Source organism: Dromiciops gliroides, chromosome 2 (assembly GCF_019393635.1).
Source record: "Dromiciops gliroides isolate mDroGli1 chromosome 2, mDroGli1.pri, whole genome shotgun sequence".
Classification (NCBI taxonomy): domain Eukaryota; kingdom Metazoa; phylum Chordata; class Mammalia; order Microbiotheria; family Microbiotheriidae; genus Dromiciops; species Dromiciops gliroides.
In genome coordinates this window covers 16,390,673-16,407,542 of record NC_057862.1, presented here as the reverse complement: position 1 = coordinate 16,407,542, position 16,870 = coordinate 16,390,673, and the positions used below count along the sequence as shown (strand labels likewise).

At 38.2% G+C, this 16,870-nt stretch overlaps 1 protein-coding gene across 1 annotated transcript in view; it reads left to right on the top strand.

The window, feature by feature from the left end:
* Positions 1-16,870, top strand: part of PCDH15 (protocadherin related 15) — a 2,141,593-nt gene that overhangs the window by 1,559,735 nt on the left and 564,988 nt on the right. The window contains exon 10 of the mRNA XM_043982395.1: positions 13,812-13,931. Within this exon, the coding sequence (XP_043838330.1) occupies positions 13,812-13,931 (120 nt within the window). The remainder of the gene's footprint in view (positions 1-13,811; positions 13,932-16,870) is intronic.

The following is a 16,870-nucleotide window of genomic DNA, read 5'->3' as shown; positions in this document are numbered from 1 at the left end:
TCTTTGAGGGCAAGACCAGGAGTCTTTTCTTTGGCATCAGGAAGTGACACGGGCTAGTGGGAGGAGGAAGGAAGAGACTGGCGCTCAGTCTCACTCTCTTGCCTTTGGACTCTGGTGGAGAGCGGAGCTAGAAATGTGCTCTCCCTTTAATAGATAGGAATCTAGACCTTTCTCTCTCTTTACCAAATTCTTATTCTCCTTAATAAATGCTTAAAAGTCTAACTCTTGCTAAAGCTTATAATTTATTGGCGACCACTCATTAGATATTTTAGACAGTTTAGCTAGAATTTTAGCCCTTAACAAAGGGAACATGTTAGTAATTCTGCAGTTTCTCCAGGAAAAAAAGTGCCCAGGTGAAGTGAAGGGAAGAGCTTTATTACACTGTGTAAGTCAGACCACAGCTTGAGCAGGATGTGCAATGCTGGGTGCTACATCTTGAAAGGGACTTTGGAAAACGTTATACTATCCAGAAAAGAAAAATCAGAAATGAAATTGGTACATTATGTCATAAAGGTAATAAGTGAAAGAGCTAGGCCTATTTTGCATGGAGAGAAGACTTTGGGCAGGATTTAATGAAAACAATTTCAAGATCTGAAAAATACCTATGTTGAGGAGTGGTTTTTTTTTTCTATATTCCCTGTAGCTCCATTGGGTAGACAGCCATCCAAAATATATTTATTAGAGGCTAACTGTAGTTAAGGCAATTTGCTAAACATTAAGGATACAAAGCAATGAGAATAACAGCACCTAGCTTCAAGGAGTTCTCTTCTTTTTTTTTTAAATAATAAACATTTTTATTTATAATTTTGGGTTCCAATTTTTATCCCTCCTTCCCTCCATCCCCTTTCCGCTTCCTGATGCAGTAAGCAATTAGATACAGGTTATACATGTACAATTAAGTAAAACATCACCATATTAGTCATTTTCTATAAGAAAAGTTAAATAAAAGGAAAAAAATGAAAGAGTGAAAAACATCATGCTTCAGTCTGTATTCAATCAATATCAGTTCTTTCTTTGGAGGTGGATAGTATGCTTCATCATTAGTCCTTTGGAATGGTCTTAGGTGATCATGTTGCTAAGAATAGTTAAGTCATTCACAGTTCTTCATCAAATAGTAGTTTTGTCACTATGCACAACATCCTTCTAGTTCTGCTCACTTCACCATATATCAGTTCATACAACTCTGTCCAGGCCTCTCTGAAATCATCCTGCTTGTCATTTCTTATAGCACAATAATATTCCATCACCATCTTATACCAGTTGGTTAAGACATTCCCCAATTGATGGATATTCCTCTGATTTCCAATTTTTAGCCACCACAAAAAGAGCTGCTATAAATATTTTTATAGAAATAGTTCTTTTTTGCTCTTTTTTTGGGATGTCATTGGGATATAAACCTAGCAGTGGTATTGCTAGATCAAAGGGTATGAACAATTTTATTGCCCTTTGGGAATACTTCCAAATTGTTCTCCAGAATGGTTGAGTCCTTTTGCAACACCACCAACAGTGGATTAATGTCCCAGTATTTCGACATTCCCTCCAACATCCAATGTTATCCTGTTTTGTTATATTTGCAACTATTATAAGTGTGAGGTGATACCTCAGAGTTGTTTTAATTTACATTTCTCTGCCCAGTAGTAATCTAGAACATTTTTATATAACTATAGAGAGCTTTGATTTCTGTCTGAAAACTACCTGTTCATAGCCTTTGACTATTTATCAATTGGGGAAGGATACATTTTTATAAATTTGACACGGTTCTCTATATATTTGAGAAATGAGGCCTTTCTCAGAGATACTAGTTTCAAAAATTCTTTCCCAGTTTTCTGTTTCCCTTATAATCTTGGCTCCATTAGTTTTGTTTGTGCAATTAAAAAAATTATAATCTGTGATGGTAAAACTAAATGTATTGGGGGCAGCTAGGTGGCACAGTGGATTAGAGCACTGGCCCTGGAGTCAGGAGGACCTGAGTTCAAATCCAGCCTCACACACTTGACACTTAATGGCTGTGTGACTCTGGGCAAGTCACTTAACCCCAATTGCCTCACCCCAAAATAAATAAATAAATAAATAAATGTATATAGTCAGTTTACCTGTCCCCTGTATGGGAAAAGCTAACTAGGACAACAGGATAACAGTTTAGATATTAAACATTTACTAAAATATATTAGCTGTTAACAAAGAGAGAACAAGTGTCTTTGAAAGAATAGGAAAACCTAACTAAGAGGTTGAGCTGCCAACCCCACAAGGTTCAAAACAGCAATTTACAAAACCAAGTGCCTTACACACTGCTTCAAGCTGATTGGTTGAGGGTGACCTCATGCTCACTCAGCAGGGGGCCCCTGATAATGGCATCTATGGGAAAGGAGAGAAGGGAACATATATGATGGATGATGTGATGGTATAAATGACAATACTTAATAGTAAATTAGATATGTGGGGTAGGAAGTATAAAGAGGAAGATATGGCTTTGAAATTTTATACCTGCATGCCTGGGAGGTGGTGGTGGCCTCAGGAGTAATAGGAAGTTGGGGAAAATGGATGGTTTAGAGAGAAAGATAAGGAATAGTGTTTGGAACAGCTTCATTTTGAGATACTTTTTTGAACATCTAATTTAAGATATCCAAAAGACATTTGATGATGTGGTACTGGAGATCAGGAGATATTATATGTGCAAATGTTGTTCTGAGAACCATTTATATCGAGATCATTGTTTAACCTATAGGAGTTGATGAGATCACAAAATTGTATAGCATGAAGGGAAGGAGGGAGGTAGAGACAGAGAGAAAGATAGAGAGAGACCTAGAGAAAGAAAGAAAAAGAGACAGAGAAACAGAGAGATAGAGAGAAATAAAAAGAGACAGAGACAGAGAAGGACAGGTGAGGTGCAGTGAGGTGAGGAGAAGACCAGGACAGAGGCTTGTAGGATAGCCTCAGTTAGTTCATATGACCTGGAAGAAGATGCAGAATCAAATACTAAAAAGAAGCCAACATACAGGTAGGAAAATACACAAGAGGGAGTAATGCCACAAACATAGACAGTTGAGAAAATCCAGCAGAATAAAATGATCAACAGTTTCAAAGGTTGCCAAGAGGTCAAAGAGTCTTTTAACTGAGGAAGTGCCATTAGATTTGTCCATTAAGAAATCATTGGTAACTGTGGAGAGAACAGTTTCAGTTGTCTGATGAGATTTGATGCTATATTGGAAGGAACTAATAAGCAATTGGATGGAGAGGAAGTAAAGTTCCCAAGTGTAGTTGGTTTTGTCAAAGAATTTAGCTATGAAGGGAAAAAGAGATATAGGACAACAGCAATAAGGGATTGTAGAATTAAAAGTTGTTTTTTTCCTTCTGTATGGGGGAGATATAACTATGTTTATAGGAGCAGGGAAGGGAATAATAGTAATATAAGGTGATAATACAGATTAAGGAGAGTCAGTAGATATGAAAAGGGGTTAATCTCAAAAAAAAAAAAGGTGACAATGAGTGGATTCACCTGGAAAAGTAACAGGGCCACCTTTTCATTTTCTTTTCTTTTCTTTTTCTTTTTCTTTTTTTTTTTTTGGCGGGGGGGGGGGCAATGAGGGTTAAGTGACTTGCCCAGGGTCACACAGCTAGTAAACGTCAAGTATCTGAGGCCAGATTTGAAATCAGGTCCTCCTGAATCCAGGGCTGATGCTTTATCCACTGCACCATCTAGCTGCCCCCTAGGGCCACCTTTATATTGATGCATAAAATGAGACAGAGAGATGGATCATTTTGTCCAACATGACCCTTGTGAATAAGTGTCTAAGTTAGGATTGGGGACATAGATTCATATGGGCCTTGGATAACCATTTGCACAGACCCAATTTGATTTTTCTTATTGAGAACCATGAAGCCTAATAGCTAATGATCCTTCATTAGATTCTGTTCTGAAAATAAGACTTTGTACAGGGATAAATGCTGGTGCAATGGTTAGGTGAAAGCTGGATAGTTGGGGAAAATGGAATTAGTAAGATTTGGTTAGTGATTATAAAATAGAGGCAATAGGGAAGGAAAGTCTAGAACTAGGGATGGAACTGTGCTTTAATGGATCTAAGGAAGTCTTTAATGAAGAATATCCCTTCACTGGTGAACGTCGGTCCTTTCTCTGTACCTTATAAGCTGAGAGATGTCTAGAGCAGAGATGTAAAATATGCAGCAAATTACATCTTGAGTCCCACAACACTATCAATTACAGCTTTTCAGATTAAAATGTAATTGGGAAATATTTAACTAAATAAAACAAAAATACAATAGAACATAGGTAATAATAATATGTAGCTTACTAATTCAATTTGTCTGAACAGACTCTCACATATGACTTAATGCCCCCGTTTCTATTTGTGGTGTAGAAAACTGAAGAGTTAAGTGATTTGCAGGATCACAGACAGAGCCAATATATGCCAGAGGGAAGATGTAAACCAAGATCTTCCTTGATCTGAACCACAACATCATCTGCAGAAGAATTAGAGAAAACCAAGGTTTTGAACATGTGAGAATGGTTGAACACTGATTTGAGTGATCAAAATAGTGAAGTATTAAGATTTGGTGGAAAGGTAACAAGCTCTAGTTTGTATATATTGAGTTAGGTCCTGGTGGGAAGTCATCTACTAGGCCAATTGAAAATGAAGGAAGGAGGGGCAGCTAGGTGGTGTGGTGGATAGAGCACTGGCCCTGGAGTCAGGAGTACCTGAATTCAAATCTGGCCTCAGACACTTAACACTTAGTAGCTGTGTGACCCAGGGCAAGTCACTTAACCCCGATTGCCTCACTCAAAAACAAAAACAACAACAAAAAGAGAATGAAGGAAGGCTCAGGAGATAGGTCAGAAATGAAGAAATCAAAATAGGTGTCATCTTTTTATAGAAAAGTATTTGAATTCATGGTGTAATATAATTTTTCCAAGGGATAGAATTGAAGGAGGCTGTCTATGTAGTGGTCTTGGAGTCAAGGAAAATCTTGATATGACCTGTGCCTTTCACATAAAGTAGCTGGGGGATGATGAACACATTAACTTTTTTGAGACTCCGTTTCCTCACTTATAAAGTGACCTTTATAATAATCACTGTCATATCTATTTCAGAGGATTGTCATGAGGATTACATGAGAGAATACCCCTAAAGTACTTAATAACCTTAAAACTTTATCTAAATGTCATTCACTATTGGTTTTTTGGGGGAATGGACCTTTGATTTCATTGCTGGAGGGAACTGCCCCAATGAAATGTCATTGCCTAATGCTGACCTGAACATTTTTTGCAGCCTTTACTCTTCTAGAGTTTGCCTAAGAGGTGAAGTAACTCTACAGATTAAAAAGGGAGATGGGGACAGAGGGCTGGGGAATGCCCTTATTCAAGACAAAGGGCAAAGAGTCAGAGCCAGTGCCAGAGAAGCAGTAGAGTAGTTAGAGAGTAGTAAGTAGTTAGAGTGACAAGAGGAAATTGAAGAGAGTGAGGGAAGAGAGACTATTCTGAAGCAAGGGTTTCAGCAGAGAAAATATTATGAGGTCAAGTATGATGAGAAGAGAGAAGAGGCTAATATATTCATCATCCATGACTCTTGAGAGACCAGGTTTCATCTGCTGAAAGAGGAGAAGAAAGATTGCTAGTGATTGAGGAAAGAGGAGGTGGAAGTCCAGACCAGAAGAGCTGGAGTCTGAAAAGAAGCTCAGCATCTAGACTTAGTGATTAGGGTACTATTAATTCAATTTCAGTGAGATTGGAAGCCAAGTGGTAAGAGGTTGAGGAGAGACTAGAAGCTTAGGAATTTGTTGTTGTTCAACAATTATCCAGTTGTGTCCACTATCTGTGACATAATTTGGGGTTTTCTTGGCAAAGGTATTGGAAGGTTTTGCCATTTACTTTTCTGGCTCATTTTACAGATGAGGAAATAAGGTGAACAAGGTTAAGTGATTTGCCCAGGGTCTTTCTGGTCCTTCCTGATTCCAGGTCAAGCACTCTATGCACTGTGTCACCTACCTGATCTCAAGTAAAGAACTGGAATTGGGGGTGGGGAGGAATAGGAGCATGTGGGTGTACATTAGAAAAGAGAAGAGAAATGCTGGAATCAAGAAAGATAGAATCTTGGTGCAGTCAGAGCCAGATTTAAGATTTATAATTTCCCACTATTCCCCCTGGCTTTCCAATGAGTCAAGCTTATGCTCTAGGTTACCTTTCCACAGCTTTCTCTGTGGTCAAAACAATGTTTTCAAGCAACAACTTAAATATATGTGTCCTATGTAGATACGGAGGCAGAAGAAACCATTTTGGACTAAAAAGCACATATCACAAGAAAGCCTCCTTTCTTAACCAGCATGTGATAGAAAACGGCAATTCACTAAATGGGAGAAATATTTTTTAGGAGGGTAAGACTTAAAGGTAGAAGAGACTTGAAGAATCATCTCATTTAACACACTCCTTTTACAAAGTATGGAGCCCTAGAGAATTGATTTGGAAGTGATTGATGTTCACACATAGAGTAAAACAGAAAATTATTCATACCCAAATCATCTGATTCCTAGCCCTTGTTACTACACCCCAATGATTCCATTTTACTTTAAATATTCTGTTTTTCTCTCTCTATGATTGGGTTTGCTTTTTCTTGATGAACCCAAAAGGAACTTGGCCTTTAGAAGTGAGAGAAGAAAATATGAACAGGAAATACAACTACAGATATTCACTATGTAAAGTTGGACGAGTCATTTGATGCCAAAGTGCCTCTGTTTCCTAATCGTTAAAGCGGGTTGAGGTGGTTTCAATAGCCTTGAAGGTTCTTTCCATCTCTAAATCTCTGATGAAATAAAATATCAAAAACACAATGTTTCCCTTAAGGATTTACAAAGGTATCTGAGCTTGCTTCATATTTATTCTCTGGACTTGTTACTTTTGTTTTCCTCCTCATGGTACACCAGAGGCAGGAAGGATATATCAGAGAATGAGAACTGAATGCAAGACACATGCTTCTGGATCCAGTGCCCTGCCATCCATTCTCAGGCACTGATGGATAAATAAACAGCGAACAGGTAACAGCCAAGGTTACAGATTAAAAACTGTGCTGGGAGCAGAGATACTTCTGTTGGTTTCATTAATAACAGCAGATGACTGTTCCTCATTCAAAATGTGCTATATGCTACCCCTTTTCCTTTGACCAGGAAGTGCCCCATGTCTAAAACATGCTTCTTCCTTCACTCCAAACTCAGAAAATCCCTCGATTTTGTGAGAACATAGTTCAGGTGCCACCTCTTGTGCCACCTCATGACAACATGCTCCTCCAAAGTATCAGAGCTTCGCCTTCTTAAAATTATTTTACATCTGTTGCATAGGCTCAATATATATCTATATGCATGTGCCTCCAGGGGACTGTAAGCTGCTTGATGGAGGGGTAGCTTTCTTGTGGTCTTTTGTGTTTCTACCACCTGCCACAGAGTCCTGCAGAGAATAGGTCCTTACTTAAGGTTTTTTGAATTGAATCAATTATCACTCATAACTTTTTTTTTTTTTTTTTTTTTTTTTTTTTTTTTTTTTTTTTTAGTGAGGCAGTTGGGGTTAAGTGACTTGAAGTGTTAAGTGTCTGAGGCTGGATTTGAACTCGGGTACTCCTGACTCCAGGGCCAGTGCTCTATTCACTGCGCCACCTAGCTGCCCTCATAACTTTTAATTTATCCATCTCTTCTAGGCTACAGATGGCTCTGGGTTAATATTCTTGCCATATACTCATTATATTCTTTCCTCCCTGTCAGAGCCAGAGACTCAGGGAGTACATAGTTTTGAGGTGTAGGATTTCTGATTGTTACCTCCCAAACAGAAGGAAGGTAAGTTTTGAGCTTGTCTCACTGTCAACCAACAGGGGACAATCAGCCTAAAGGTATATGTAGATATGCCCATGAAGCCCCCTTACTCTGTTAATTATATATTTTGCCAGATAAATATATGCAAACAGAGCATTTGGGAAATGAATAATGAAACTCAGTTTGAAAAATTGAATTTCATGAATAATTATTGGACTTTGGGGTGTCTGCATATCTCTCTGAGAGTAAGAGACAGAGACAGAGAGACACACAGAGCCAGAGAGAGATAGAGCCAGAGATAGAGAGAGGAAAGAAAGGAGACAAAGAGATCCAGAGACAGATGCAGACATTGAAAGAGACACAGAAAAAGAAGAGAAATAGAAAGAGGAAGGGAGAGAGAGAGAGAGAGAGAGAGAGAGAGAGAGAGAGAGAGAGAGAGAGAGAGAGAGAGAGAGAGAGAGAAAGACTGACTTTATTTACTCACTTTAATTCAAGTTCAAGATATGTTCAAAACAAGTCACCTGTGTACTATATAATCTCCCATTGTTACATCAAATTGCAATTTCATTTCCTCTTTTACTGAACAAAAAAAATTTCCCTACACCTAGAATTGTTTCTGTACTTCAGAGCTTGTGAAGTGAAATATCCTTTTAATAAAAAAACAAAAAGTTCTATCGATTGGGTTTCTGCTTTTATGTTTCCTTTGTAGCACTAGAGGCTTGGGAGGTATGGGCTTTTTGGTCCTGGTGACCAGAGAGTACATATAATCAAAACTGGACATTTCAGGCATTTCCGAGTTCTAATTGTAGAAAAGACCTTTAAGGTGATCTCAATTTCATTTGCAAATAGAGAAACTAAGGTTTAGAGAGAAGTGATTTGTCAGGCTCACAAATCAGTTCCAAATTGAGATTTGAATTCAGTCTCTTGTGGCTTTGGTTCCAGGGCTCTTTACCTAGGACTATGCTCCCTTAGTTAACTGATGGTCAAGTTCTTTGAGAGATTTTTGTTGCTTTATTTTACCCTTAGCAGAGGGAATCCCACCTGGATCTTACTAATCAATGTCATGAATTTGAAACACCTGCTCAGAGTTTCCTCTGTATTAACTAAAGAGAACACAATGGGTTTGATTGTTCCCATATCAAGCTATCAAGCCAGGACCTTGGACTGTTTCCTTAGCGCCATGCTGTTAACACCTTAAGTCTGTGGCCATTGTCTGCACTGCAAAGAAGTAGACAAGAGTGATATCGCCTCTAGGAAAAAAAAAGACTCTTTAGCCTGGCGTTAAAATCTCTTCATGACCTAACCAAAGCCCACATTGCTCATTGGAGCTAACATTACTCTGCTTTCAGGCCTTCTAGGTTTGTGCCAAACAGGACTACTTTCTCCTCTCTGAACTTACCCTCTAAGAGTTCCACGTCCTTGAACATGTACATGTCCTGCAACAGACTTCACCCCAGGACCACACTCCCATATCTCCACCAACCTCTTGGAATTTTTTTTTTAAGTTTCAAACTACATCCGACTGTCCGCAGGAAGACTTTACTGATCATCTCTCCCCCTCCTAATACTCTCTCCCTCTTCATATTATTGTGTGTTTAATGATATCTGTGAATAGTAAATCCCCCACAGTGGATACAAGCTACAGGAAGGGCATGGGTTTTTTTGTTGTTGTTGTCCTTTCGTACCCAGTGCGGCATACATAGGCACAAATAGGTGTTAAATAAATGAGTGGAACCAAACCGAATTACTGAACCTTTGAAACAGAGATTTACTAAAGGTCAATTTAGCAGATTATATTTGGGGCTCTGTGTGTGTATGTGCAGATGCGACCTCCTCACACATATAGGGCAGTAGAGGTCAAAAATGCTAAGAAGCCATCGATTGCCCTCTCTCTTTAGCTCTGGTCCCACTTTACCTCTGGTCCTTTGTTTTCAATTAGGGCTATTTGCTTTTGGGCTAAAGCTCATTTCTGATTTAACCTTTGTATATCCCCTAGTACCAGTACTGCTGAGTGCTGCTTTGCACATATTAACTACTTGACAAATATTGAATTGTGTCTAGTTCCTCATAATATAAATAGGAACTGTTAGGTAAAAACAAACTGTTAAGACTATGTCAATGCAGGGTAAGTTTTGCTTGGTCTTACTAACATGTAGGCATGGTGAGAACTAAATGCATTTGGCCCAAGGTCTAGCCTAGTTGCGTCTACATAAGCCATAGAACAGGTTAGCTGTAAGGTAGCACATTTTTCATCAATGGAAACTCTAATCTCCATAACAAAGAGGAATGTGTGTCCATGGAGAGCATCCCCATGCAATGAAATCACAGATATTGGATGTTTTTAATTAGATTTGGAATAAATACCTACAAGGACAAGCAATGTCTTCAGTGAATACAATGACTCTCCCCCCACCCCCATGGCATCTCTTTGTTCACATAGGGAAGAGAAAATGAATCTTGACATCATTACCTGAGATGTCAAGGCTAATGTTTCTATCGAGGCCTGCCCAGTTTAACTAACCCTCACATTGGCCAAGACAAGCTCGTACACAAATATATAAAGGCACCCAGACTCATGCATATCTACCTATACATGAATCAACAAGTATTTATTAAGCACCTATGATATTCCAGAAATTGGAGTAGATACTGAAGATATAGAGACAGAAATGAAACAGGCTGTGACCTCAAAGAACTTGAATTCAATCAAGTGATACAGCAGGTGCACATGGTGGTACAATGGGTATCTGGTACATGGCATAGCCCATCCAGTAGCTCAGATGGTACATTTAAGTGGAAGATGGTAGGCAGATGATACAAGAGGATCATGATCTCATGTAAAGTAAAGCATCTTGGAGAGACTGGAACAAGTGTGGACATTTCATCACTGGCTACAGCTGGTTATCTGTGGGTTGAAGAAAAGGTTTTTTGATTAGCTATGGAAGCAGTCAGCTAGACTTCTTAATTAGAACTATGGTCTCTTGGTTTCATTCATTTCTGAGGGTTTTCATTGATCCAATTGTAATGATTGGAATGACACCACCTGCTGGAGACTTACTGTAGAAGAGCTCTGCCCATGAAGTGAAGGTCTTTGAGGGCAAGACCATGCACCTTTTCTTTGGTGTCAGGAAGTGACATTTGCTTGTGTCAGGAAGAAGGAGGAGCCTGGCACTCTGGGGCTTTTTCCTTAGGACTCTGGCAGAGAGGGGAGCTAGGAATGCGCTCTCCCTTGGATAGATAGATGAATCTAGGCCTTTCTCTCTCTCTTTACCAAATTCTTATTCTCCTTGATAAATACTTAAAAGTCTAACTCTTGCTAAAGTTTATAATTTATTGGAGACCACTCATTAGATATTTTAGACAGTTTAGCTAGAATTTTAGCCTTAACACAATGAAGTGAGGAGGATCATCAAACTTTGGCATGTTACAGGCAACTGTAAGTCAATTATAGGCTAGGCTTTATATCCAGTATTAATGTCAGAGGGTTCAGGGACCCCATTTCATGATGCCAGCCTAACTGAAGGACTCAAATGGTATCAGTCGAACTGCATCTGGACAGGAATTTTCTGTGACTAATTGAGCTAAGTTCAGAGCCTACCCCCCCCCCCCAGAGACCAAGGCCAGTGTAGGGGAGAATGTAACTGGCAGGTGCTGAGGGAGAATGTCTGCATGTTTGTTATTGTGAGAGCCCTGAAGTAAAGCTTTCTTTGTAAAAGATAATCAATGTCAAGTTACTAAATTGAACTTGCTGGTCATCACTAGGAAAGAAACATAGCTGGTGGAGCCTAACAATGATGGCAGAGAAAAGAGACATTCCAACTATCTCAGAATTCTTTCCCCTGAAAAAGTGAAACCATGCTACATTGGTAAATACCACATAAATTCTAGGCAATCATGGGCATTGTGTGATGCACTAGGGGTATAAAAGTAAATAATAATAATAGTTTCTCAGGTCAATGAACTATCAATAAATGGAGACATCACATGCATATATTGGCATATAGAAATAGTTACAAGACAGATGAAGAAAGTACCAGTAGTTCTGGTGAGGGAGGGTATAGGTCAGAAATCCAACAACAACAAAAACAAATGAAGTACAATAAATTGATTTGCAGGTTACCATAGCCAAGGAATGTATCACCAAGTAGAAAGACTACTAGAAAGAAGCCTCTCCCTCTGTACTTAGCTACTTTTGTTTTGATAAATCCAACAGAGGCTATTTCTGGAAATTTATTTGAGCTATCTCCAGAATACTCCAACCTGCCATAGCATTCCAAAAGCCGAGGATGAATGCCATATTGGAGTTCAAGTCATTGAGAAAAAAAGAGACTTTGCAGACAAATCACAGTGTGAAAAAAACAATTCTGTTGAAACATACAACTGTATTGATCTTTCTGATTTAATTCTATGTTGTAACACTACATTCAAACTGCCTAAAATAATGTTGATGTTGCCAATTTCCCCCCAAGAAGAAAAAACAAAAGAAAACACTAGAGAGATTAATTCTAATCCTCAGATTACTTCTTTGGAGAAGCAGGGAACAAGGCATATAAAAGTCATTGTTTTTCTTTTCCCAAGGAAGAAAATAAAACAAAGAGATGGGTTTGTGGTCCTCACTCTTGTTTTATTGGAAAAGAAACAAAATAACCACATTATTTTGACAATAGGCCTGGGTCAAGGAATTTTAAAAATAAATAAACATCCCAACAATAGAGAGATTACAATAAGATTCTTTTCAGGATTCAGATGAGATTGTCACCTCAGGCTGATGTCTGGCAAGGGTCCAATCACTTGGTGTCTAATTTCAGGATTTCAGAATATTTTTTGTCCTGTTTTGCCAAATGACATTTTTTTAAAAAGCACACTAGATAGTAGACACAGTTTGTGGTTTAATTTGAATGGTTTAAATATCTAATCCTACTTTTACAAAAATCTTTAGATTTATGGGCAAAAATAGCATCAAAAACTCAAGGCATGGATGAGTGGGCCATTGGTACATTCTTTTTTTTTTTTTTTTAAGACAGGCTTCCACATACACAAACCTATTAAGGACCACAGTACATTCACTCTCATATTTTTATTTTCTTTTTTAATAAAACACCAATAACAAAATAAGACCATTCTGTCAAAAGAAAATAAAAATCGACCCTTGACTGTAAGGCAGTTTATCCAGATTTATGTGGGAAGGACTTAAAGGCCCATTTGAATGTCCTTTTCATGCCTTCAAAGATGGGGTGGCAGCTGCAGATGATGAAAATCTAAAATTGTAGAGACTTGGAAACTACCACCAGTCCAGAGTATGAATATTGATTTCTAGAAATCTCTGTCTTTCATCGACTCTGCATAAAAGGGGATTTATTTGGTAGAAAGAGAACATTAGCTTGCTACTCTTAATCTCCTGAAAATAAATCATTCCAACAAAATGGATCATCCAAACTCTTTTTTTAGGGGATCAGAATAGTGTGTCAATATCACTCACTTAGGCTTCTCTGCTTTATAAGTTTCTTGAAAGCAACAATGAATGCTTTCCTCTTTTTGTATCTCCAGTGTTTAGTAAAGTTCTTGGCACATAGTAGCTACTCAAATGTTTATTGATTGATTATAATAGAAAGGAGCCCATGACTATTCAATGTATGAAATTTAAGTTTTCATATAAACATAACAAAATCATTTAAGGAAGAGAGGAGTCCAACAGGTGTGCGTGTGTCCAATCATCAAAATGCTAACAGATTAAAGAATGACTGAGGAAGTATAATATATCCATTTAGCTACTAGCATCCAGCAGCTTAAATCCAAGGAATGCTTCAGGTGCCAGAGACTATACTGAACTCACCTGAATGATACCGTTGGCCAAAAATGCCATTTGTTATGCTTCCAATCACAATACATGAGTAGCTGCCTACTTTGATTACACACAGAGGTGATTATAGCTCAATATTTCAGGCTCAGTATAGATGTGGAATTTTGAGGTCTTCATTTTTATTTGTTTTATTTCTTTTCAGCTTACACCAGTGGGAACCACCATATTCACAGGGTTTTCCGGAGATAATGGAGCCACAGACATAGATGACGGCCCCAATGGACAAATAGAATATGTCATCCAGTACAACCCAGATGATCCAGTAAGTATCTGCTTTGCAGGGACAGTCAGTTAACTCTGAGGAATCAAGACCAAACTTGATAAATTTTTTTAACCAGACTAATGATGATTTCATTGCAACATTGAGTTTCAAGTGAAGGATTTTCTTCATCAATGCAGATTAGATCCTTCTCTATACAGTCTTAGAGAATCACCTGGGAGGGGTGGGGGCGGAGGGTGAGGGCACTAAGAGGTTAAATGAATTACTCTAAGTCAAACAACCAATAAGCAACAAAGAAGGTAGTTGAACCTATCTTCCCTACTCTGGCTAACTTTCTACCCACTATACAATGGTGTGTTTTCTTTTAATATAGTTCCTCATAATGATTTTCTAATCCATTGACTGAGATTATGTTTACTTTGTTATTTTTTATTCTAATGTGATTAAGTTACAACAATAATTTAACCAAAAAAAATCCACTTTTTTTCCTTTGTTTAGAACTTCAGAAATTTAATGAGTTGTGTGTCTGTTTTGTGATCAACGTTGTACACTTCTAAGAAAAATATAACAATAATAACTAGTATTTAAATACTGCTTTATGGTATTCAATAATCTTTAAAAAGTTTTTCTCATTTGATCTTCATAGCAGCCCTGTGGGATTGGTGCTACTATTATCCCCATTTCACATATGAGGAAACTGAGGTTAGGTAGATCTTAGTGATTTACCCAGACTCTCTTTTAAATTTAAGAGCTTTAAATTCAGAACTCCCTGACTATCATGGCTTATTGCTTCAACAATCAAAGAAAATAAGACTGAAACTCCCAAGGTAGTTTTCTGAGGATTATGCTTGTGGAAACTCTCATTGCCATGCTGAACTCTGAGGTCATTATTTGTTCTGCACCTTTTGGTTTGGATCTTTACTACATACCAAACTGGTTCTGTCTTGCTGCCGTCCTTGTAGATGGCAGTAAAACAATCCAAATTAAAGGTGAGAAAAATCTAGTTTAGCAAGCCTGCATTATGGAGTAAATCAGCTCCACTGGTTATATCTCTTTCTTTCTTTCTTTCTTTCTTTCTTTCTTTCTTTCTTTCTTTCTTTCTTTCTTTCTTTTTTTTGCGGGGCAATGAGGGTTAAGTGACTTGCCCAGAGTCACACAGCTAGTGTCAAGTGTCAAGTGTCTGAGGCCGAATTTGAACTCAGGTACTCCTGAATCTGGGGCTGGTGCTTTATCCACTGCGCCACCTAGCTGCCCCCCACTGGTTATATCTCTAATATAAGGAATGACAAGCATGAAAATCATAACATTGTATTAATGGATTTTTAGTGGAAAGGAGACATTAGCACAGGTATATTTTCAAATGGAAGGCTATACCTTTAACCTACTCCCAATTTAGGGTAATATGTATGCCTTTCATATCTTTAGTAAAAGTTATAGGAGCAGAATGCTTAGAAAATGAGATACATTCTTTATGGGATAAATAGATATGGATATGACTGAAAAGGCCAGTAGGTAGATCATATATTGAGAGATAATCAGTGAGTTCCACTCTAAACTATATAATGTTAATTAATATAACACAATACAATTAACATAGCAATATGATATAATGTTATATGATGTGATATGATGTAATATAACATAGTATGCTGGAGAGATGCCAAGGCTTAGCATAGTACCTAGAACACATTAAGAACCTAGTCAATGTTTGTGATCTACCTGTTTGCCCCAAGATATTGAATGTTGCACACATGTGGGGAATTTATAGGAAAACAATGACAAAATACTGATGGCTTGCATTCTCCAATACAATGGAAGGTACCTGAAAGGAGAGGTGGTATCAGTTTTATTTTTGTTTCCTCAGGACCTAGCACAGTGGTTTGCACATAATCATGTGTAATAATTGCATATTAAATTCAATTGAATTTCTTGGAACTGAGATTAATTGAACTAAATCAGTGATTATAGAACCATCAAAATATCAGTGACAAAAAAAGAGGGGGAAAAACATTCCTTAAAATCTTTACCAAATCCCATCAAAATAAGTTGATTCTTTGACCCCAGGTTACTCTTCCATATCCCATTAACATGGCCTCTCAGGTACCTAGAGAGCAGATGAATACTGTTCCATGTAGAATTCTAATTGAAGCTGATAGGCTAAGGTTGTTACTCATGTGCTCCCCACTGCCAATCAATCATAAAACATCAGTTAGTTTTAATTTTTTTAAAAATGGATTTAATGAGAACACATGGTAAGGGTGGTTGCTCTCCCACTCCCTAGAATACCCCAGTGTAAACTAAGGGTGCATTCTCCCATTTCACAGAATCCATGGGGAAATTAGGCTCAAATCTTACATATAAAGCTAGTAGGGCATATGTGTAAGGAGCAAAGGGGCAACTGAAAGCCCTTTAGAAACCTTTTTATCCTTTTATATAGTATCCTTATGAAGTACCCCTTAGGTGTTCTTTGTGCTGGATTTCAAGGGTTAGTGCTTTTTTATGTTCTGGGATAGATATTTCTCTCTACCCCCAAGATCTCATATCTCCTGAAGTGGCCCTTTCCCCAGTGCCTCTTCTGCCTATCCCTGGCACATCCCTCAGCTCCTAACAGAAGCTTTCATCAGACAGTCTTGCTCCAGAGAAACTGCTATTGATCCATACAGAATCTCCAGATCTTCCTTGGTTCTCACCTGGTCAATTCCATCTCTGGACATTAATGCAGGATATGGCACAAAGACACAGGAAGACACTCAGTTTGGCTCCTCTGTAGGAGAAAAGGAATTGACTGATGATGTGGGAGAAAATATGGAGAGTAGAGAAGGGAAGCTGAGGAGCCAGAGAAGCCTGAAGCCATAGAAGGGAGGTGGATGAAAGCCTCCTAAGGGGCCATGAACACACAGATCAGGAGAGTTATTTCTAATGGCCCAGCACAGGTAAAATATTACTATTTTTTATTAGAATGGAAGATGCTTTGTGACCCT